Consider the following 23,735-nt stretch of genomic DNA (forward strand, 5'->3'; position numbering starts at 1 on the left):
AAACTTACATGAAAATTGTTAGTAGTATAACAAACATTAACATTATAACATTTGGTAAAGAAACATATATAAGAAGCCTAACGCCTCTTAATTTCTAAAATGCTATGTTTTTTCTGGCATCATAAACGTCTTGCAATGTATGTCACACGTGCACTTAAATTTATAAGTTATAAAAAGTTTAAAACGACAATATATAATGCACAAAAGTACAAAGCCCTATGATTTTCACACATAGATAATGAGTTCCCTCAAAAATATTCTGCACCAGAGCACTCTGCTGAAAATGTTACTAATTGCATTCTAAAAAAGCATATCTATAAAGATGAAAGAAGTAAGAACAATTACGACATTAGTAACGAATTTACTAAAAGAGCAAAATTAGGAATTCTCAAATCTTACATTATATAGCAAAACAACTATAAGCATAGCAATAGCAGTTTCAACTGAGAAATCCAAAATAGCCCTATGATTTTGTTATTTGGGCTTGGAACTTCATGTCCGCTCTATTCTCTTGCCTTATGGCATGTCCTACCCTTGAAAGCTTGTAAAATGGGCTTGAAATTTTCATATTATCCTCTGAGTATTTTGACCTCAAAAACATATTTTTCTGTGTTTTGCAATGCAAAAGTACAAGTATCCCCTACCTTAAGCTGATTGTCGACAACAAATTCTTTCCAGCCAGATCCAATCCCAAGTTCCTTACGGTTTCCTACATATGTCACCAGCCATTTTTTACTCTGGCATAATAACACCACTTCTACCCTTGATTGGGGAAGCCATCTTCTACAGAACTTAACTGGAAAGGTCTGCAATTGAAACAGAGCAGATAAGTAGTTATATTAAAGGAAAGGAGATTAAACATTATATATTCAGATGTTCTAGGGTCCTCAAAATTTAGCCAAAAGGGTGAGGACGATGAAATGTGCATACTTACCAACCAAAATGACCTGGTAACCGCAGCCTTTTTCATTACCTTTGTAAATTCTCTTATCTCCCTTGGATTGTCTGGTGTGGCATCTTCAAAGATTCATAAGACAATGCCAACATGCAAGATAAAATGCAATAATTCAAAAAATACAAGTTATATTGGTCTATATGAATAAAACGAAATAGGTCAATGGTATGTACTATAAGGACAGCTATTAGAAGTATTTGGGCGAATTTGACAGCATGCATATACCCATCCAGTTCTTCACATTGAATGCAAAGAGGTGGAGAATTTATGCATATGATGCCAGAGCCTTTTAAAGAGTTTGGTAATATTTATCCGCCCAATTAAAAATCATGTAGTGTAATGTAAATGGCTAGAAGCAAACAAGAAAAGTACTCACCAGAAGTTGATGTTTGATTTATAGGATGCTTCACTGCATAACGAAGATTACGCCCTGGTTGAGTCATGGAATGCTTCACTGCATAACGAAAATTACGCCCTGGTTGAATCATGGAATGCTTACTATCAGCATTATGTTTTACACGGCTACGTGATGGCAATGGTGGCTTTTGGTCAAAGTGGTTTTCTGAGTCACTGTCCAAGATTATTGGATGCTCAGCGGAGGGCCATTGTTGGTCCTGATTTTTGCACAAATCAGGACCCTCTTGTTTTGAAACCTCTTTTTTGTGTGTTATTTGCTTTTCATATCCACTGGGATGGAATATTTGAACAACAAACAGTCTCTCTCCCATATTTCTGAAAACCATAATATCTCCAGCTTGGATTGAATGATACGAAACGAATTTTTCCCAACCAGTCTTGAAAGATGGAGAAGTGCCACAAAAACAGAGTATGCTCTCCCAAAGGTACCCAGTTGGGCCCTCCACAATAACATATCTGCATTCATCTGACTGAATTTGCTTTGCATGTCGGGAAGGAATCTCCTATTCACAGGAATGTTTTTCCAAAAAAATTGTTATGTAAAGAAAAAGAAGAAGAAGAAGAAAAAACATTCGGTGTTAATAGCCATAGATTTACCAAAAAAGGTGGGCACTTGTCATCCATGACTTTGAAAAAGGACCAGATAGTGGAATTTGAAGCGTTGGTAGAATGAATTTGAAAACATCTTTTCTTGCAAGCTTTACATGTTTTCAATCTGTTGCAGTCAGTCGCCATGATGAAAGACTGAAGACTCTAACTCCCAATACACAGTGGTATATGCAAGTAAATTCCATTTTGTATTCATCTAGGGGAAAGGACCCAGTAGTTGATACCTTTTGTTCCAATAATTGTACAAATAAAAACTATTCTTTGAAAAAAAAAATATCATTTTTTGTGTCTTTATATATCAATAATTGCAATACATCAAATCAGTTTGAATTATTATGGCATGTATCATTGATTTACTAAATTTCATGCAACTATTAAACAAAAAACATTCAATACATGTTTCATATTAAATAAATTAAAACAACATTCCTACAACTCAGCACACTTTTGATGTGATATAAAATACAATTGTAAAATGATTATATTAATATTTGTATAATTTTATAAAACAAATATAAAACATTATATTACAATTTGTACAATTTTACATGATAAAATGTCAAATCACTGATATATGGTCGACCAACTTGTGAGGCAAAACAGTCCCATCACTCATTCACAATTGTTCAACTTGTCATCCTCTAATAGCCAGCGTCTGACTATAAATGTTCAGATTCTAGTTTGCAACCACCAAATCTGGGACCTGAAACATTAAATAGAGCAATTGTGAGGCTCTCCATTCGATTGAAAACAAACAATTAATGCAAAAAAAATTTAAATTTACCTCCCATAAATCCACCTCATGTACTCTTATCTAATAGAAATGCAGAAATCCATACCCACAGATCAAGCAAGATCATAAAATGGCCATAGATCAAGCAAGATCAAAAAATAGTCACAGATCAAACAAATCAAATAAGATTTAAAAAAAAGAGGGAAAATGTCATATTAATGTAGTTTACGATGAAGGAGAGTTTTTACATTCCTCCTTTGTTCAGTGCATACATACATTACTTCTTGCTGCAGACCTTTGTTCAGTGCATACATACATTACTTCTTGCTGCAGACCTTTGTTCAGTGCATACATACATTACTTCTTGCTGACTTCTTGCTGCAGACCTTTGTTCAGTGCATACATACATTGCTTCTTGTATGCAGACTAATTCACATTCCTCCTTCGTTCAGTAAATAATCAAGATTTCTTGCATGCATTACTTCTTGCTGCAGACTGACTCTGTGCACATAATATCTGATCGTGTGCTGTCATAGATTTCAAGTATTTTGTTTTCATTATTGTTTAGTTTAGTTGACTGTGTTGTCATAAATTGCAGGTTTTTTGTTTGTTTATATAATTTCTGACTATGTGTTATCATAAAATACAGATTTTTTTTTTTTGTTTGTTTATATAATCTCTGACTGTGTGTTGTCATAAAATACAGGTATTTTGTTTTCACTACTGTTTGGTTGGCACTGTGCTAGCATAAATTCCAGGTACACTCACATTCTTGCATACATTACTTCTTGTTGCAGACTGACTCTATCACATAATATATGATTTTAGCTTAGTTGTCTATCATTTTATGTAGTTTAGTTGTCTATCATTTATGTATTTTGTTTTCACTACTGTTTAGCTTAGTTTAGTTCGTTGTGTTGTCATAAATTGAAGGTATTTTGTTTGTTTATGTAATTTTTTACTTTGTGTTGTCATAAAATCCAGGTACTTTGTTTTCACTACTGTATTTTGTTTTCATTTTCACTACTGTTTAGTCTATGTTGTCATAAATTGAAGGTATTTTGTTTGTTTATATAATTTTTGACTGTGTAAATTTCAAGTATTTTGTTTTCACTACTGTTTGGCTGGCACTGTGCTAGCATAAATTCTACGTAATTTGTGTTCATTACTGTTTAGTTGACTTGTTTTTACTACTGTTTAGTTTATATATATATATATATATATATATATATATATATATATATATATATATATATATATATATATATATATATATATATATATATATATATATATAATCAATCCTCATATATCTATTTCATTACTGTTTAGTCAATCCTCATATATCTATTTCATTACTATTCAGTTGACTTGTTCTTACTACTGTTTAGTTTCACGGTATACATATATATTATTATAAGTGAACTATGGAATATATGCAGATATATATATAATAATATATACGTATACTGTGAAACTAAACAGTAGTAAGAACAAGTCAACTGAACAGTAATGAAATAGATATATGAGGATTGATTTTATATATATATATATATATATATATATATATATATATATATATATATATATATATATATATATATATATATATATATATATATATATATAACTATGGAATATATGCAAATATATATACAATAATACATATGTATACTGTGAAACTAAACAGTAGTAAGAACAAGTCAACTGAACAGTAATGAAATAGATATATGAGGATTGATTTTATATATATATATATATATATATATATATATATATATATATATATATATATATATATATATATATATATATATATATATATATATATATATATAACTATGGAATATATGTAGATATATATAATAATATATATGTATACTGTGAAACTAAACAGTAGTAAGAACAAGTCAACTGAACAGTAATGAAATAGATATATGAGGATTGATTATATATATATATATATATATATATATATATCTGCACACATACATACAGATGTGTGTATATCTGCATACATAGATTTTATATATATATATATATATATATATATATCTGCACACATACATACAGATGTGTATATATCTGCATACATAATCTATTTCATTACTGTTCAGTTGACTTGTTCTTACTACTGTTTAGTTTCACAGTATACATATATATATATATATACATTATTCTTAGTTACAACATATATATATCTGCATACATACATATATCTGCATATATTCCATAGTTCACACACACACACACACACACACACACACACACACACACACACACACACACACATATATATACAGATGTGTATATATCTGTATACATACATACAGATGTGTATATACTTAATGTTTGATGTTATTTACTCCCAAAACCATCCATTCCAGTAAAAGTTCAAATTGCTGCCAAAGACAATATTGCTCCAGAAGCTTATATTCCATAGTTCACCTGTTGTACATATATATACACATTATTTTTAGTTACAAAATATATATATCTCCATACATACATACATACATATATCTGCATACATACATACATATATCTGCATACATACATACATACATACATACATCTGCATATATATATATATGTGTGTGTGTGTGTGTGTGTGTGTGTGTGTATATACTTAATAGTTGATGTTATTGTTGTTCAAGCACTATGACAACAGGTAAGGCAACAACAACAGGAAAGGCAAAAGGAAAGACAACAGGAAAGAGACGAAGCAAAAGAACAACCCAAATGTTGAGGAACCATTACCCACATGGTGTTAAATTCCATTTGGTGAAGGATAAAGATGGCGACACTGCAATTAATCCACCTCAGGATGACATAACTTGTAATACTGCAAATGAAAATGTAGAAAGAACAAACACTCCTTTACAGTCTTCTCAACATCATGGAGATAAAAATTTCAGTTATAACGGTCAGTGGACAGAAGAAGACATGGAATGTGCTATGAAAGATGTTGAAGACAATTCATATTCCATCAGAGCAGTTGGAAAAAAGTGGGGAATTCCTGCGAGCACTTTAACATTTTGGCTTTCAGGGCTGACAACAACAAAAAGAAGAGGTCCACCAACGATCCTTTCATTGGAAGAAGAGCTAGAAATTGTTGACTGGTGCAAAGATATGGCGCAACTTGGTCACGGATTAGAGATCATTCAGCTAAAGTCACATGTAGCTCATATATGTGAAACAAGGCCAAATCCATTCAAGAATGGTTTCCCAGGCAGATCATGGTGGACAGGTTTCCGCAAACGCCATCCAGATTTGACAATAAGGACTGCAGAGGGTCTGGACAGAGATAGAGCAGTAATGCTACGACCAAGTATTGTGACAGATTTTTATGACAACCTGGAGAAATTGTACAATGCTTCTAAATACGGACCAACAAAAATATGGAATTGTGATGAAACAGGTGTGCAAGCAGGCAGGAACTGCAGGATGCGAGTAATTGCAAAGTTGGGTAGTAGAAGTGTCCCACAAATTTTATCAAAGAGCAGAGAGTGGATAACAATTTTATGTTGTGTTAATGCAGCAAGTCATAGCATTCCAGGATTTTATCTTTTCAAGGCCAAAAGACAGCTTAAAAACTACATTGCCAACTGTGAACCGGGAGCATGTATGGCTGCACAACCACATGCTTGGATGACAAAAGAATTATTTTTAAATTGGCTATATCACTTTGCCAGATCTGTTCCAGGTGGAGTTTCACCCACAAACAGACATCTCCTTATATTTGACGATCATCGAAGCCATGTTGCTTTGACCACAATCCATGAAGCAAGATCTCTTGGTATTGATCTTCTAACATTGCCTGCCCACACCAACCACAAATTGCAGCCTCTAGATGTGAGTGTGTTCTCTCCATTCAAGGCACATTTCAAATCTGAAAGGTCAAAATGGATGGCCAAACATCCACACATAGAAATAAGGAGAACTGAATTGGCAGAACTTGCAAGTAAAGCATTCAAACTTGCCCTGACATCTGAAAACATCATAGCTGGTTTCCGAAGGACCGGAATATGGCCTTTAAATAAAGATGCTCTTTGTAATGACATGAGACCAAGTGATGCATTCAATTTACAAGATGATAGTGATGCTGCAGGCATTGCTAGCATCTTAAGATTAGCTGGCTATGGAGAGGCACAAGTGGAAGAGTGTTTGGAACAATGTGTGAAACAAATGAAAGAATTGGAAGCACAACAAACAGAAGAACCAACTGAAAGCACATGCTCACCAAGTCATATCAGCCAAACACAATATGAAAATGGCATACATGAAGACTTCAGTTTACCATCACAATTTGAACAACCTAATTGGATTAAAGAAGGAGCAGAACATTTAGGAATACAGATTGACATGGAAAATGAAGAAGTTTCTTTATCCATGCCTTCACCTCCAATGCTTAGCTCTGAGGTCATTCATTATTATGCTGATACAATGGATTGGGAGAATTCAAATTTAGAAACTAATGAAGTTGCAGCAGATGAGCAAGATGGACACAATCAAGGTTCTTTGAAGACAACTGCAGCATTTGAGATAGAAGATGAAGCTGAAGAAATCTTATGCAGTCAAGGCTCTTTAAAAAAAATTTTGAAGTTACCCATTGAAAGGGTGAGAAATAGGTCTAGTCTTCTTTCTAACAATAATGCACTTAAATTGGGCAGTAAATCTCAAATCCTTACTTCCGATGAATACATAATTCGGGAACAGAAAAAAGAAGCAAGAAAAGCTGAAATTGAAGAGTTGAAAGTAAGAAAGAAAAAACAAAAAGAGGCAAGGAAACTTGAACAAATTGCAAGGAGAAAGAGGAAAGATGAGGAAAAGCTTGAAAGACAAATAATAAAGTAGAGGAAGGAAGAAGAAAGGGCACAACAACAAAAGGAGAGGGAGTTGAAAAAGAAACAAAAGCAGATGAGCAAGCAAAAGAAACCAGCAAAAGAACAAGTGAACGAGGATGTTGCAATTATTGTAGGGGAGAGGAGTACTCCATCAACACCATTGCCTCAGCATCATCAAATTTTACAAGACATGTACAATATCTTAACACCTGCATATGCTGCTCTTAGTAACCTCCAAGCTGGTTACCATAACAATTTAGAACATACTACAATCAGGGCAGGGCAGAATAGTACTTCATCAACTCCCCTACCTGGCCATCATCAGATTTTGAGAGATATGTACAATATTCTAACCCCAGCGTATGCCACCCTTAACAACATCCATGTTCCAACTAGTCATAGCCCCCCTCACTCTCCTATCAAACAATTCCAATTTGGTGGAGTGCTAGATGAAAATATATTTGGTAGTATAACTCCTATTACACCACAGGTTGATGCAGCTATTGCAGAAAAAACAATGACAAGGAGTCCTATGGAGGAGCCAGATGCAGCTGTTGTAGAAAAAATGATAACAAGAAGGCCTGTGGAGGAGCCAGAACCCTTCCCTGGCTTTATGGTGAACTGATGAAACTAATCAATGCTGCATGCTTGAATTCAGAATTTTGGATTGCATTGCAAGTCTTGTTTTGTAGGTTGGCCATTTTGCGGTGCATATAAGCTGGGGAGATTCTGCAATATCTTTATGTCAATATAGCGAATGTGGTGCTACTTTATAATATCTATTGATGTGGAGTAATTTTGTAATTTCTATGTATATATCAATAGAATGAATATGTGTAGGAGTCAAAGTAGACGTTGTGTAGTGTGTACGCTGGCCATTTTGTAGTGCATATAAGCTGGGGACATTTTACAATATCTGGTGTCATTCTGTAATATCAATTGATATGGGTCCATTTTGTAATATCTATCTACCTATATATCAATACAATGAATTGGTCCAACACCATCTTGTAATATCTGCATATCAGTGCAATGAGTGCATTGCTATTATGGATACTAAAACTACAACTAATGTTATGTCAAATATTTGCATTACGTATGTATGAGTGTATGTATGTATATATGTATGTGTATGTGTATGTTTATGGATACTAACAATGCAACAAATATTATGGAAAGCATTTGCATTACGTATGTATGAGTGTATGTATGTACATATGTATGGATGTGTATACATACACATATGCATGCACATGCACATACCCCCTACCAATCATAGTGAATTAGCACACCCAATCTTTTGTTACCTTTGACCTAGTTGAACATATTGTCACCTCAAAAATTCACCCCCTAACACATGAAAACCATTAACATTATATGATTGTACATTATGCTATTAATAATTAAATAAAATTAAATCATATCCATTTTTTACTCATCGAATAGTCAAACAATTTCTATTAAATAAGTGAATGAATAAAAACTAAAAACTAAATAAAACTAACCTAATACCTACTCAACCCTTATCTTTTCTATCCTCCACAGCCTTCCCCAAATGTTGTTGCCATTGTTTGCATTTCAAGAGCATGCATCCTCTACCGCCACAGGAGCTACTTTGTCACCTTTGTCACCATGAACAGAGACGTGGAAACCATAGCAACCAAGGTAGGGCATTCAGATAGATATATACATACAAATGCGTACATAAATATATACATATACATATACATATATATATACATGTGTGTATATATATATATATATACTTACAACTATATACATATATATATATATACATGTACATATATATATAGAAGTACGTATATATATACATGTACGTGTCTATATATATATATCAGCAAGTTGCTACAAATCTGAACAACCCACTGCCAATCATTTTGGTCGAAAAGAAGTAGATTGCAGAATCTGTACAAACAATAATACTAGTCTATCCAAAAGAAACTATAATCATTTGCCCATCTAATGGATTGTAACATTACATGCTACAAGTGCAGCAATTTTAAGCACATAACACGGTTTTGTGGACTTATGTTATTCATGTCCATATTCTCGCAGGGTTCATATTTCAATTGAGCACATCATGTTGAACTTCGGGTATATTTTCAATTGAAACAGGTTAGCTTCTAGTTGAAATGAAAAAGAAGGGTTTAACTCTTGATAAAGTGATATTTAATTCTGTTATCAATGGATTCTGTTTGGAACGCAATATAAGGGCAGCACAGAATGTTTTATGTGACATTTTAGAGAAGGGCTTGGTTCCTGACATGGTAACTTATAGTATGCTAATTGATGGATACTGCAAGGGAGGCAATATGCAAGAGGCATTAATTTCCAACTTTCTACTTGAAACCCAACATTTAGAAAATGTTTTGCCTATTTATATATCATGCCCAGTTCATTGATTTACTTTGAAAGTACTTTCTAACCAATCTATAAGTAGACAATGCACTACAATTACTGACCTTGAGCATGAGTTTTCTGAATTCAACCATTGAATATTTAAATCGTTGTTATGTTTCAGATCTGTATGCAGCACTTATGATCAAGGCTTGAACCTTACCCATTTAAGGTTTCTATAGAGAAAAGACTAGATATATGTTGTTGATTCCAGAGGAATGTTAAAATTTTATAGATTAGTTAAAAATCAAATTGAAGATATTTTATTTGTTGTCAGGATGCTCTGCCATTGAATTGTGAAGTCTTTTTTAATGATAAGTTCATCTTTGGTTTAGGGATGACTTATCTTCCAACACGCCTTTCTGAACTCTTATCTTGACCTAACTGTGCTGACCTGGACTTTGATTCCCTTCTAAACTTTCTATGGATCAGTTAGGAATTGAACATAGGACCTCCCATTTACAATTTTGAATGCTCTGTTACTAAACTAATAGCCCTTCTATAACTGATTCATCCTCAATTCAAGGATGAGTGATCTTTTCCAACAGAAAAGTACACTGAACTACTATATGTTGCCAGGTAAATAGCCTTATGCAGAGGAAAATGACAGGTAAAGATGAAAAAGATTGCACAAATGTTCGAATTCAAACATGGGTCGTTGCCCCGTAAGATCTATAAAGACCTTACCTGCTCGAAAGGGTTGCAAACCATTTCATTTCTTGTGTCAACAGACACAGTTGCAAACTGTAGGGATCCATACCACCATACGAGCCATACCACCATACGAGCCATGCCGCCAACATTGTATGTGGAACGCCGAGGAGAAAGCTGCAAAACATAAAATACAGTCAAAATTAAAAAGCAGAGAAGGATATCATGTAAAAAACAGTCAAAATGACATACGGTTGTAAAATGACATACCACGTCTTTCCCAGGCCACGTCTCTGAATGTCGTGCCCTGGTCGCTCTGGTTGCCACGTCTATGGATGCCCTGGCGTGGTCATTCTGGTTGCCACATCTCTGTTCATGGTAGCTCCTGTGGCGGCAGAAGATGCAGCATTTGGGGAAGGCTGTGGAGGATAGAAAAGATTAGGGTTGAGTAGGTATTAGGTTAGTTTTATTTAGGTTTTAGTTTTTATTCATTCACTTATTTAATAGAAAATGTTTGCCTATTCGATGAATAAAAAATGGATATGATTTAATTTTATTTAATTATTAATAACATGATGTACAACTATATAATGTTAATGGACATCTTTGTTTACAATAACACACAGCAAAACAATGCCATGCCAGATCGGAATTTATACTTGCATTCTACAGGTATGGTTAATGCAGAATTTTGCTCGTTTACCTTTAATGTTCACTGCATTTTAATTTATATTTAAAAAAAATATCTTCATTTTTATTCATTCATTTGCCCATTATCCAATCCATATCCTTGATGAAATACTTTTTATTCGCTTAGACTGAGTTACCAGAGGAAAATGCAGGCCCTAATTGGGGTACCCAAGTGAGGAATGTGGCTTTAAACCAATGTTCGGAGCCCATGATGGGTAAAGTTTATCTGATCATGGTTGATTGAGGACTGTTGTTAGCTTAGTGGCGTATCCATTTGGGTGTATTCTTCCCCGTTAGAAGGTTGCGAGAGGTGTAGACGGTTGGGTTTCATGTGAATTAAAATGATGACAAGGGGAAGCATTATAGGGGTAACTCTTTTTACCAATTAAATAAGAAATATACGTGTTATATATTAGTTATAGGGAATTCTAATACGTAGATGTTTTGGTGAATCTAATAACTTTATGTGCATTTTATATGAAATTAGAGACAAGTTTGCAGGCAATTTTGGTAATTGGCAAACTTAAGTTCAATTTTTTTGGGGTTAAAGATCAGAAAAATCCTAAAAAATATTCAAGAGAAAATGCTCTCGGCCAATCCAAAAGGGGATATAATTTGATGAAGTTTGTAAACGAATTACTAGATAGGGGGTGGATAATTGCCTGTGGTAAAGGGATTTTCTTTTGTTATTGCTTTAAAAAGTTTATTTTCTACGGTACTGGTTCTTACTAGAGTGATGGCAGTGATGATAGTTACTGCCTTGTATGGTGTATCATATGAATTTTTCAACGATTATGTTAAGTACAAGTTAGTTGATCTATGCTAGAGCAGCGAATATTGAAAAGCTATGATCATTCCAAACCCCTGTAGTAGAGGGGTATGACTTTCCTTTTTCTTTTGTTTTCGAAGATGGTTTAGCATTTACACCTACTGTCACATCAAATGAATGTAGAATGCACGATGTAACTAAGAGTACTTTTTGGCTTAGGAGCTATTCATTAAAGGGCTTATTCCGTCAAAATTGTTCTGGGACTTGCATCCATTTTCATCTAGTGTGGGCCACATTGACATGGTAAGCATTCTCAGTAGGGCTTGAACCATGATAATTATCCCAAATGCTCTGCCTTATGACCAAGCTCTGGCTTGCTAGACTCATATAATACTCATGTTCATGGAGTGGTCCACTTTAGCTAATAATGAATTGAATTAGTTACTAAGGTTGCAAAGATCTTAAGCCATTGTTACGATCCTATATCTTGGAATCTGATAATAAACAGAAGAATTGGTAAAGATTGATATATCCGAAATACAAATGTGTAATCTTCTTTTTTATCTATTACACAAATATCTGAACTTTGAAATTTCAAGATATAAACAACAAATATCAAATACTCAAATAGAATCAAATTTATATGATTCAAATTAACATTTCTAGGTAGTACATGAACTGATAAGATGCTTTCCTAAGACGGTATGTGTAGCAACTCAAGCTTAATCCAAGAGCAGTATGGGAGCCGCACTTAACAAAAATGGCCCTTTCACAAGCTCCTGTACAGTAATACTCCTCAACAAATAACACATTTGCATTTCAGAATTAAAGATATTTTATAGCTTCTACAGGATTAAGGCCTTAGTGTAGCTGACCTAGATTTGTGTTTTCACCTGTAGGGTCAGTTTATTGTAACTAAATATTTGTGGTTATCACTTATGTGTAACTGACTGCATCTGGGCATAACTAGCACAGCGTTGCATGACTTATTTCTTCATCTGCATACCTTTCAATTTATTTCTGTAAAGATGATAAATTCTAGCAGTATTGTATAGGAGTATTAATATTTAACACAAGGGCACCTCCCTTGGTTTTTATAACAGCCCCCTTTGCTTGAATTTATTTGTCATATAAGCAATTAAAGAGCTGTACCATGGTAGTATTAGTTGGGATTGGGATTGACTCTGCTCAGGAAAAACTTGGGAAAATATCAGAAAATTGAAAAACACTGAAAAATTCATAACAGTAGGGAAAAGGATTGTTTCCGTTATTTCAAGTGAAATAAAGGAAAATGAATAGTTTTTTTTGTTACTCAAGCAAAATAAATAAACAAAATGCTGCTTTTCCATTCAGAAAGTGCCTGCCACCAAGCCTAAATTAAGGCCTTTGAGGCCACACAGACCTTCATGGTGCATACCATTTTTCATAATTTTACTGCTTGTAACCAAGCTCCAAATCCTTCATAAAATGTAGGCATTGAGAGTCGGGAGGCCATAAAGCTGTAATTAGGCCTTAACAGAATGGGAATTGAAGGGAAATTCACTCAAGAATGAGAGCCCTTGAGTATACTGTAATTGATCAAATATTTGGCTACTTCATCAAAATCCTCAGATGAAGCAATTTTCAGAACAGATTAAGGAACTCAACAAGAACTTGAGCATCTTTTCAGAATCCTCCATTGGGACGGGAATGGCACTGCAATTAGAATCCTCCGTTGAGATGGGATTAGCACTGCAATTAGAAGGCATGGGTTTTCAGACTCTGGTAATCTCATTTTTTTTAATTGTTCACATAATTCTTAGTATTCAAGTCATATATACAATATTTAGAACCTCAATTCCAGGCTAAGCTATCTCTCAACTAAGAACAGGCCGCTCCGTCATAGGGTTCTGGAAAAATGGCTAGATGATAAAAACCAAACTCGCATTGAAAGAGGTAAAAGGGGGAAAAAGGCTCGCACAAAGTTTGCATCCTTAAATGAGGACTCTCGCTTTTGGGCTCGTGTAGAAGAAGCCCTGAAAACCCTTCAACAGCAAGTCATGACAGAAAGCCCTGATAACGTCACGCAACCACTAAAACAATACAAAAGTGTCCATTTGCTTTAAAAGTGAAGAAAACATCCACAAAGAGATTTAATATACAGGGCACTAAAAAGAATTTGATGATGCCCAACGGAGGATACAAATCGGGAAACGGGATTTGGGTATCCTTAATGAACAGAACTTTTCTACCCAAAATACAAAACGGGGAACAGAAATCAGGGACCGGAATTTTCTCATTTTTAATGACCAGAGCTGTTCTTAGTTCTTACCCAAGACCAGGGTAAATAGCAAATTTGTAACCCTAGCCAAAGATTTTTGGCAAGTAAATAGCAAGAAGAATGCATAAAACGAGACAAAAATAAACATCAAGAAATTTGTAACCCTAGCCAAAGCTTTTTGCCAGGTAAATAGCCTTATGTAGAGGAAAATGACAGGTAAAGATGAAAAAGATTGCACAAATGTTCGAATTCAAACATGGGTCCTTGCCCCGTAAGATCTATAAAGACCTTACCTGCTCGAAAGGGTTGCAAACCATTTCATTTCTTGTGTCAACAGACACAGTTGCAAACTGTAGGGATCCATACCACCATACGAGCCATGCCGCCGACATTGTATGTGGAATGCCGAGGAGAAAGCTGCAAAACATAAAATACAGTCAAAATTAAAAAGCAAAGAAGGATATCATGTAAAAAACAGTCAAAATGACATACGGTTGTAAAATGACATACCACGTCTCTGAATGCCATGCCCTGGTCGCTCTGGTTGCCACGTCTATGGATGCCCTGGCGTGGTCGTTCTGGTTGCCACGTCTATGTTCATGGTAGCTCCTGTGGTGGCAGAAGATGCAGCGTTTGGGGAAGGCTGTGGAGGATAGAAAAGATTAGGGTTGAGTAGGTATTAGGTTAGTTTTATTTAGGTTTTAGTTTTTATTCATTCACTTATTTAATAGAAAATGTTTGCCTATTCCATGAGTAAAAAATGGATATGATTTAATTTTATTTAATTATTAATAACATGATGTACAACTATATAATGTTAATTGTTTTCATATGTGTTAGGGGGTGAATTTTTTAGGTGACAATATGTTCAACTATTAGGCTAAAGGTAACTAAAGACTGGGTGTGCTAATTCACTATGATCGGTAGGGGGTTCAAAAATGGTCATTTTGAACACTTTTTATAAATGCGTTTAAAAAACATATCAAAAATGATGATGACGACCCGAAACCTTAGTTATAAGTAGTTAACTCGTCATAGAAGGTGCTATAAAAAATTTAGACGTTTTCAACATTGTTATGTCGACTTTTGAAAAGCGCAAAGTTAGGGTGCACGACTACTGGGTCCTTTCCCCTACATTGTGTGAAGAGTTAAAAAGGTGTAAATTAATTTTACTAGGAAGATGCACAGTAGCTCCACAAAGCCGTCACCTTGTAAATGTACGATCACATTGAATTCTCCGAAAATAGCAATTTTTAGGTTGATGAAAGTCCTTTATAATCTTGGAAGCAGACAAAAGTACATTCAAAAAAAGGCGGCGAGAAACTATCCAATAAATTCAGCTGCTCCTTGTTCTTTCATCTATTCATATGCTAAAATAATGTTTTTTAAAGCAATCATATCGTATAATCTTTTAACCGAGATTTTATATTTAAGTAATAATTTACAGATTAAAAATTCAAATCAAATTCTTTTACGTCACTAAATTTAATCATATTAAATTCGTTGGAACTCTTATGGCCTCTGACATGATGTGTACAATGAATACAAAAATCATTTAACTTTTCACATCAAAATCATTTACAAAATCTAAAATTATTATTACTTTCTATTCCATTAACAAAATCTAGGTCAGTGCCCTTTCTCACTGCAAAAAAAACAATCTGCTCAATTTTAACTAGGGGAGAGGACCTAGTAGTTGTGCACCCTAACTTCACACTTCTCAAAATCCTACATGGAAATTTCAAATCACTCTGAATTTTTTACAGCAGCTTACTTGGCAAGTCCCCTGCTTACAACTAAGGTTTCAGGGCCACATCATCAAATACGATGCCACATCAGCATGCTTTTTGACAAGGTGTCCAAAACAACCAAAAAAAGTGAAACCAATAGGTGTGCAAAATGGCCCCAATATTTTTCACAATAAATGGTATATTTCATTCAATTATTGGTACTTATCATACAACTACTACTAGATCCTTTCCCCTATTCTCCAAAATTGTTTTAAATCATGAAAGCAAGAATTTGATAGTTTCGTCATTTTAAATGTAAAAATCTCTATAATAAAAATTAAAGTCATTTAATTTAACATACATTTGATCATCATGTCAATAAAAAAAAATTATTATAAGATTTTATAATTTTTACATGTAAAGCTATTTTGTTTTCAAAGAAAAAGAAATAAAGCATTTAATTCTCTTTATATTATTATTAAATTATATAATTTTTAAATACACAATTTTTTTGTTTTCAAAAGAAAAAGAAAAAAATCTAAAAAAAAAAACAGATAAAAAATGAATAGTTTTTAATTTTTTTTTGGAGCTTTAAAAGTTAAGTTTGTAAATTTTTATTTTTTCCAACTTTAAAAGTTAAGTTTCTATATATAAAAGATAAGTGTCTATTTAACTGCACAGTTAGATCATTGCTAAACTTGTATCTTTTAAAAAAGAAAAAGAAAAAATTCTAAAAAAAAAAACAGATAAAAAATGAATAGTTTTTAAATTTTTTTTGGAGCTTTAAAAGTTAAGTTTCTAAACTTTTATTTTTTCCAACTTAAAAAGTTAAGTTAAGATAAGTGTCTATTTAACTGCACAGTTAGATCATTGCTAAACTTGTATCTTTTAAAAAAGCATGTAGGGTGGCCATTATTCTATGAAATTTTGTTTTAAAAAACTTGTTGAATATTTCTATTGTCTTTTTTATTGTAATTACATGTTACAAGTTTGCCTTTGTTTATGTATAGTTGCACTCTAATTTTTAATTAGGTCTTGTTATATGCATGATTATGCACAAATTGTGAAAATTATGATTTTGTAGATGTAATTGATAGTAATCTTGACTTTGTAGATACAATTGATGATAATGTTGATTTTATAAATGTTATTGATAATGATCACTTTCATCTTCAATCAACATATCAACAACGTCTATAGACAACAAGGAATACAACTTTTTGCACAAGTAGAATATAAAAAATACAATTTTTTTTGGGTAAATTTATGTTAAAATATCATCATCCATTCTTGAAAAAATTGAAATTATTTTAATTGGAAAGCTATTATCCTTATACCAATGCTCAAAAATAATTAAAGGTTTTCAATTCTCAATTCCATTATGTTTTCAAAATTTATTTACTTAAAAGAATTTTTTTTTTCATGTTTATAAATATCAATATAATATCAAAATTATTATTAAAATATATATTTGTTTCTTTTTCAATTATCAATTCTAGGATGTTTAAATAATTTAATTATTTAAAATGAATTGAGATTATATAAGAAATATATTTTTATATTTATAAGTATGAACATAGTAATAAAATTATTATTGTGAACAAATCTATGAAAGATTTCTTTCCTAGTTATATAAAAAAAATTAATGAATGAGAATAAAGATGTTTTTATATTTTCAATTCTATGATGTTTCTAAAATATTATTACTGAAATAAATTAAAATATCTTTTTCATATTTATAAATATCAATGTAGTAACAAAATTGTTATTTTCTTTAAATATCTATTTGTTGTCTTTACATTCAATTCTCAATACCATAATAATTTTATAATTTAACTACTTAAAATAAATTAAGATTATAAACGGAGTTAAACATTAAACCTAAATCAAATTGACCTCTACAACACTAAAATAAAATAAACCTTAACCATAAACTAAATTGAACTTTATGAATAAATAAAAATAATAATTAATAAGAATAAATATTTTTCTATACTTTTAATTCTATGATATTCCTAAAATTTAAGTACTTAATGAGTTAAGATTATGTCAAAAGTTTTTTGTTTTTTTTGTTTTGTTTGTTTGTTTGTTTGTTTTTCTTTTTTTTTTCTTTTCGGATTTATAAATATCACTATAGTAACAAAATTGTTATTTTTTTATATATTTATTACTTGCCTTTACATTCAATTCTCAATTCCATGATGTTTCTATAATTTAATTACTAAAAATAAAATAAGATTATATTAGAATTATTTTTCCATATCTATAAATAAGAATATAGTAAGGAAATTATTATTTTTAAATATTTTATAAAAGATTTCTTTCTTCTTATTATATAATCTTTTATAAGTTCCCTAAAGTGAACCAATATAATTAGCAAATAAAGTGGGCAAACATATCTATATCTTTCTATGAACAATAAAAATAATTCAATACAAAGGCTTGACATGTGATGAAGGATGGTAAAATTTCTTGATCTTCACATATACATAATATAGTCTATCATTTAAAAAAATGGATCTTGAAAATTCTAGAAATATTGATTCATAAATTATCATGTAATTGTTGATGTGTGTTTTGACACACCCACCAATAGCCAGGTAGTTTATGCAAACACTCACCACCTTTCCTGAAAAGTAACGAGTTTGGAAGAACTCACTACCCCAAGGTCTCTGTAGTCAGGTCTCGACGGTGATGGATAGCTCAATGATTGATGTGGTTATACCTGTAAAGGGGCCTGCTGGTTAGAGCTAAATCTCGCTGGTTAACGGACAATTTCACTTCCTCTTTTTTTTGTATTTTATGATTTAAGATTTCTCTGGGGAAATAAAATGCAAAGCGTAAGGGAAACAAGAAAATAATAATAAAGATCAATACAATGACAACTTAATAAACTATTCAATTAGTTCCCTGTAATTCGAGCAATTATCAAATATTATCCAAGTTAGCATTCAACAACGGACTTCCATAAAACCTGCAAAATCATCAATTTCACAAATTTGTGGACATAAAATCATCAGCAATATGGCCTATCACAGTAATTCTCATACACCAATGACATGCGTAATATGGTTCATAACATGATAGACAAAAAGATTACCACGTTTCTGACTCAAAATAATAGACGTTACCGGATTACACGGAACAATTTGGTAGAATATAAATGTAGATCAGGCAATCTACAAGCTGCTTTTCATATTAATCTCCATGAATGTATAACAAAAATAACTCAAATTTCTTAACAGTCTGTGAAAATACTCTAAAATCTCTAAGTAGGCCACAAATCATCAATTTGGGACCCTTACAAATGAATCCAACTTCTCAATTTACAAAAGCTCTTCACCCTATTATTTAGGAAATAACTTTACCCTAAATTAAGAACTAAAATTAGGAGTCGCAGTTAACTTGCAAGTTTCTGCTTGGACACTCCACTTAACAACTACAAAACGGATGTTGCACGAGCACTACGAAGACCATGCCGGGTGAGGAGCCACGTTTTTGTAATCATGCAGGATTTCTTTCAAAATTGGGACTTGAGTAGGAGGAGTAGTTTTAAAATCAAGAAAAAGCTTTGCTATCTTTAGCAATTGTGTGCCTAACTTTTTATATCTTGGTAAAAGCCTTATAATTTTCAATTATGCATGCAATTGCTTGGACTAGCGGATTGGCTACATGCTTAATTCTAAATTTATATTTCTTCAACGCCTCATTTATATTTCTTCAACGCCTCATCTGCATGTGCTCCTTGTTCCTCTAACTCCTTTACCGTATCTGCCACCTCTTGACACTGAGTAATCACCTGTGTGTATCTATCCATAAGGGCGGGCATCGAACTAGGCGACAGGTCCTAGGTTTTGTACCTCATATGCATCCCATTGATTCAAAACTTGCTGCTGGTCCATTATTCCAGTATCAGCTATTCTGAGGCCAAAAGGCCCTAGTATATTCGTCACAAAATTCTCATATGACAAAATCTACTTGAGGAGAGGGTCCCGAATGTTAGTCATCTCTTTGATATACTGTTGATAGATGTCTATTTTCAGCTCCAAAATGTATATGTAGGACTGTAAATTCTCACAACTATCCCCTCCTAAGAGGTCTTCTTTTACTATCAGCTCTTCTCCTAATCGTAGTATCCTTTTCAAAATTCGGAGCTGTTTATTAAAGGTCTTCTCCTTCCGCTCCCATTGTGTGGAGCATGTTGCCAAAGCTCCACCCGCTTGTACCGTCTTACGGTATATTTTCATTGTATTTTGTAGAAATAATCTAATCTTGGCCGCGTTTACCTGAGTCCAAGATTTGGCGGCCGCAGCTACTCGTCTCACCTCCAGTAGTGCCTTTACCTCTCCCTCTGGTAGTGATGAGGTTGAAGGCAGGTCATCCGTTCTACAAGAATTTAGAGGTTTACACATTTCTATCAGGAGTTGTTTATATTGCCCAAGTTGCGCCTTAAGCTCCATATTTGAGGTATGCTCTTTTTCCACGCGCCCTCTGACAACACTTGTGGCTAGCTCCAAGGTATCTAGCTCTCCCCACTTGGTTTGCTTACCCAAATTCACCTGAGATATTTGATACTTGGGGGAGACCTATCCTTCGACTTCATGCGGTACTACCACGTCTGCAATCACTTCACCGGAATCTATTTTTGATAGATGATGGATAGTTTTCAGCCTCTTAACTTTTGGAGGTTCCTCAATGATTACTTATTGTAGAATGACTTCTAGGAGTTTCGCTTTCCTCTTTTTCTTTCCAAAGGTAAACTCCAACCATTGTGGTATATCCTCATCCTTGTCACCTTGATGTGATACAATATCTGCAGTTATGATATGGACATTCGTCTGCTCTTCTGCTTCATCTCTCACTTTGGCTTGTTCTTGCCCAGGAATTTGAGGTGAGGAAATTTGGTGGGCTAGATTAGCTTGGAGAGCTTGTTGCCTGTGTAATTCCCCTAGCTTGCCACTGACTTCTTCATTGAATGTCATTTCTTCATCACTTGGCTCCATTTTGGCTTGCCCGACTGCTATATCCTTTAGAAGGTCTTCTTGATCTTGGGGGGTTAAGATCAACCTTTCATTCAAAATGTCTTCTGCTTCACCCCCCTCGCCTTCTAGCAGTCGTTGTTGCTCAAAATCCTCCTCTTCTTGATCGGAGTCAGACTCAATGTTTCTAACTTTTACCTCCTCAGTAGTAGATGTGAAACCTTGCACTCTGGGCCGCCCTGTAGATACATTGACTAATGGTGGTGCAGGAGTAGTGGTGCTTGAAGCACTTGTTGTACCTGTGGAAGGTGGTTGAGAGGGTACCTTCTCAGTGGCTTCTAAATTCTCTTCTTGTCCCTGGGTACCCTCCCCTTCGGTGTGGCCTATAGCGGTCCTTGGTGGGAGAAATTTGGCAAGTGGCACCGTGCCTAACCCATCAATCACCCCTAGGTCTGCAGCCTTCTTCAATAGTTCAGACTCCCTCATCTTTTCTTGGAGTTTCTTCAATAAGTCCTCAGTACTCTCTTGTGGCTTATCTTCCTCACCTGGCTCGGTGGAGGTATTTTGCCTTGAGGCTGACCTTGTCTTCCGAGCGTATTGCTTATGGCCTATTGACTGAGGTACCCCTGAGGTGGACTCCTATTTTGTCCTTGATACGCTAGGCCTTACCCTATGGCTTAACCATTGTTTAGTTCTATTGATGACGGCCTGCGAGACCTTCTCCATATTTATATCTTTGATTGCAAACCATTTTACTGGGGAGAGGGGCCTCTTATCTATCCCTAATTCTCTATAGACTGGATCAAGTAAATCTCCATCATCTCTCGGTTCCTTTGGAAGGTTAGTCTCAATACCAAAATCTCTCACTTGTGGGACAAATAGCCTGCTATAGTTCTTTTCCCTGACTTCGAAGCTATCTTGTAAGTTATCCCAGAAGTCTTCCAAGCTGGGCCTATGCCCCTCATATGCCTTAGGCATAGCTTGTTTAAGTTTCCCATAGGGATCATAAAACTCCCTAGCATGATCGTATTCCTTCAAGTTTAGATCTTGAAGCTCTTGTTCTGCCAACTTCGCCACTTGTATCTTGGAACAAGCAAAGTACCCAATAGACACCGAGAAATCGATTCCTGTCTTATGCTTTGATGACAGTAGTGATTGGAGGACTACGAGCTACCTTACATATTCTAGCAAGATCACCCTATCGTTACAATAATGAGGCAACAACATTGGGTTCCCTATGAATCCACTAACCCTGATGTAAGTGGATCGTGGGTTTTGGATGAACCAACATGCCCACTCCCGGATGATAGCCATAGCCTCTGGGCTAATACGATATCCTGCATCCCCTGTCAATTTGATGATTATTGGGAAAACAAAGGCATCATTAACCCTCTTGAAATGCAACTTGGCATTGGCTAGAGTGAGTTGGGAATAATACTCCCATATCTTCTTCCTCCTTCCTTCTCCCCTAACTGTCCTTCCACTTGTAGGCCTAGGAATTTTCCAGCTCTGGTAGCTACCTAGATGACATATGATGTGAAGAAGAATTTTTGTGTGTGGTGCACCTCTTTCATCTACCTACAGATATTATCAGAAAGGATCTGCAACCAATCAAAGTATTGTTTCCCTATCAAAATGGTGGTCATGAACTAGAAAATCCAGGAATGGAAGTGCTTGCAGTCTAGCTTGCCAAATGCCCTACTGAGCATGATGATTAAATCTCTTTGAGGCTCTTTGAAGTCCGCCCTTAGGATCTCTGTTGCCTTGAGCCCTGTCTTTCTTTCTTCTTCTAACCAGTTCGCAATCATATGCCTTTTGCTCATTGATGTCTTGTCATTCCATGCCTTCAAGGCCTCTTCTTCGGTCAACAGAAATGCTTCCTCTCTAGTTGGAATTCCAAAGACAAAACCAAGCATATCTGGAGACAAGTCTATGACTGTCTTTCCCTGTGCATCTGTGCATTTTCTAGTTTCTGGATTGTAAAATGGTGCAATGAACATTATGAATTCTGGTGCTTGTACTGACTGTGGGAAAACAGTGGCTTCAACTAAGCCGGACCTCTTAATTCTTCGGTGGAGGGCCTTCAGAGTAGATTTATCCAATTGAACCCTGATATCTTCAATTTCGATGTGGCCGATTTTAGTATCGGTAACCCATCTGATTTGATCCTCCAGCTTTGAAACATATACCTGTCCCTGGTAATGATACTTCATGGTGGCCGGGAGTCTATCAATTTCTTTGCCTCTTTTGCTGGAGGATGAGTCCATCTAACCACTTGAACCTAGTGAATCAAAAACACAAATCTTCAGTCCTCAATACTAAACATAAATTTTGATTCACTTTGGGTCTTCGGGGTCCCGAGGTAAGCACAAAGGGGAGAAGGCTCGGAACTCTGGGGATCCGGGGTTCCAAGGTTAGGTCTATACAAACCTCCCAGAACTCCGGAGTTTCGAGGTTCTGGGCTCATGGCTTGGGGCGATCCGAAACTCCGGGGATCCGGGGTGGAATGGAACGGGCACCCAGAACTCTGGGGATTTGGGGTGAAATGGAAGTTGCCCGGAACTCCAGGGATCTAGGGTTCCGAGTGGGAAAACTAGGGCACGCCAAAAAAACAAAACGCAAAAAACAAGCAACAAGAAAAATAAATCTAACCTAGAAAAACATCATGAGGGGAGAA

At 34.5% G+C, this 23,735-nt stretch overlaps 1 protein-coding gene across 2 annotated transcripts; it reads right to left on the reverse strand.

The window, feature by feature from the left end:
- Nucleotides 1-332: 332 nt before the first annotated feature.
- On the reverse strand, nucleotides 333-2,142 carry LOC131068439 (B3 domain-containing protein REM16). Of its 2 annotated transcripts, none has more exons than XM_058003633.2 (4): nucleotides 1,970-2,142; nucleotides 1,332-1,875; nucleotides 935-1,005; nucleotides 333-806 (listed from the first exon to the last, which is right to left on the reverse strand). In XM_058003633.2, exons 1-4 carry the CDS (start codon nucleotides 2,105-2,107, stop codon nucleotides 570-572), a joined length of 990 nt encoding a protein of 329 aa, XP_057859616.2. In that variant the 5' UTR covers nucleotides 2,108-2,142; the 3' UTR covers nucleotides 333-569. The 2 variants fall into 2 exon arrangements, with proteins under 2 accessions (XP_057859616.2, XP_057859615.2); XM_058003632.2 differs by having other exon boundaries at nucleotides 935-1,017.
- Nucleotides 2,143-23,735: the final 21,593 nt, after the last annotated feature.

Source organism: Cryptomeria japonica, chromosome 10 (assembly GCF_030272615.1).
Source record: "Cryptomeria japonica chromosome 10, Sugi_1.0, whole genome shotgun sequence".
Taxonomy (NCBI): Eukaryota; Viridiplantae; Streptophyta; class Pinopsida; order Cupressales; family Cupressaceae; genus Cryptomeria; species Cryptomeria japonica.

Excerpts from the sequence above, each read along its gene's own strand:
- LOC131068439 (XM_058003632.2), bottom strand. The coding sequence starts at position 2,107 with ATGGCGACTGACTGCAACAGATTGAAAACATGTAAAGCTTGCAAGAAA. Across the intron at positions 1,876-1,969 it reads ACAAGTGCCCACCTTTTTTG|GAGATTCCTTCCCGACATGC; the intron begins GTAAATCTATGG and ends TCCTGTGAATAG. Across the intron at positions 1,018-1,331 it reads AAATCAAACATCAACTTCTG|ATGCCACACCAGACAATCCA; the intron begins GTGAGTACTTTT and ends GAATCTTTGAAG.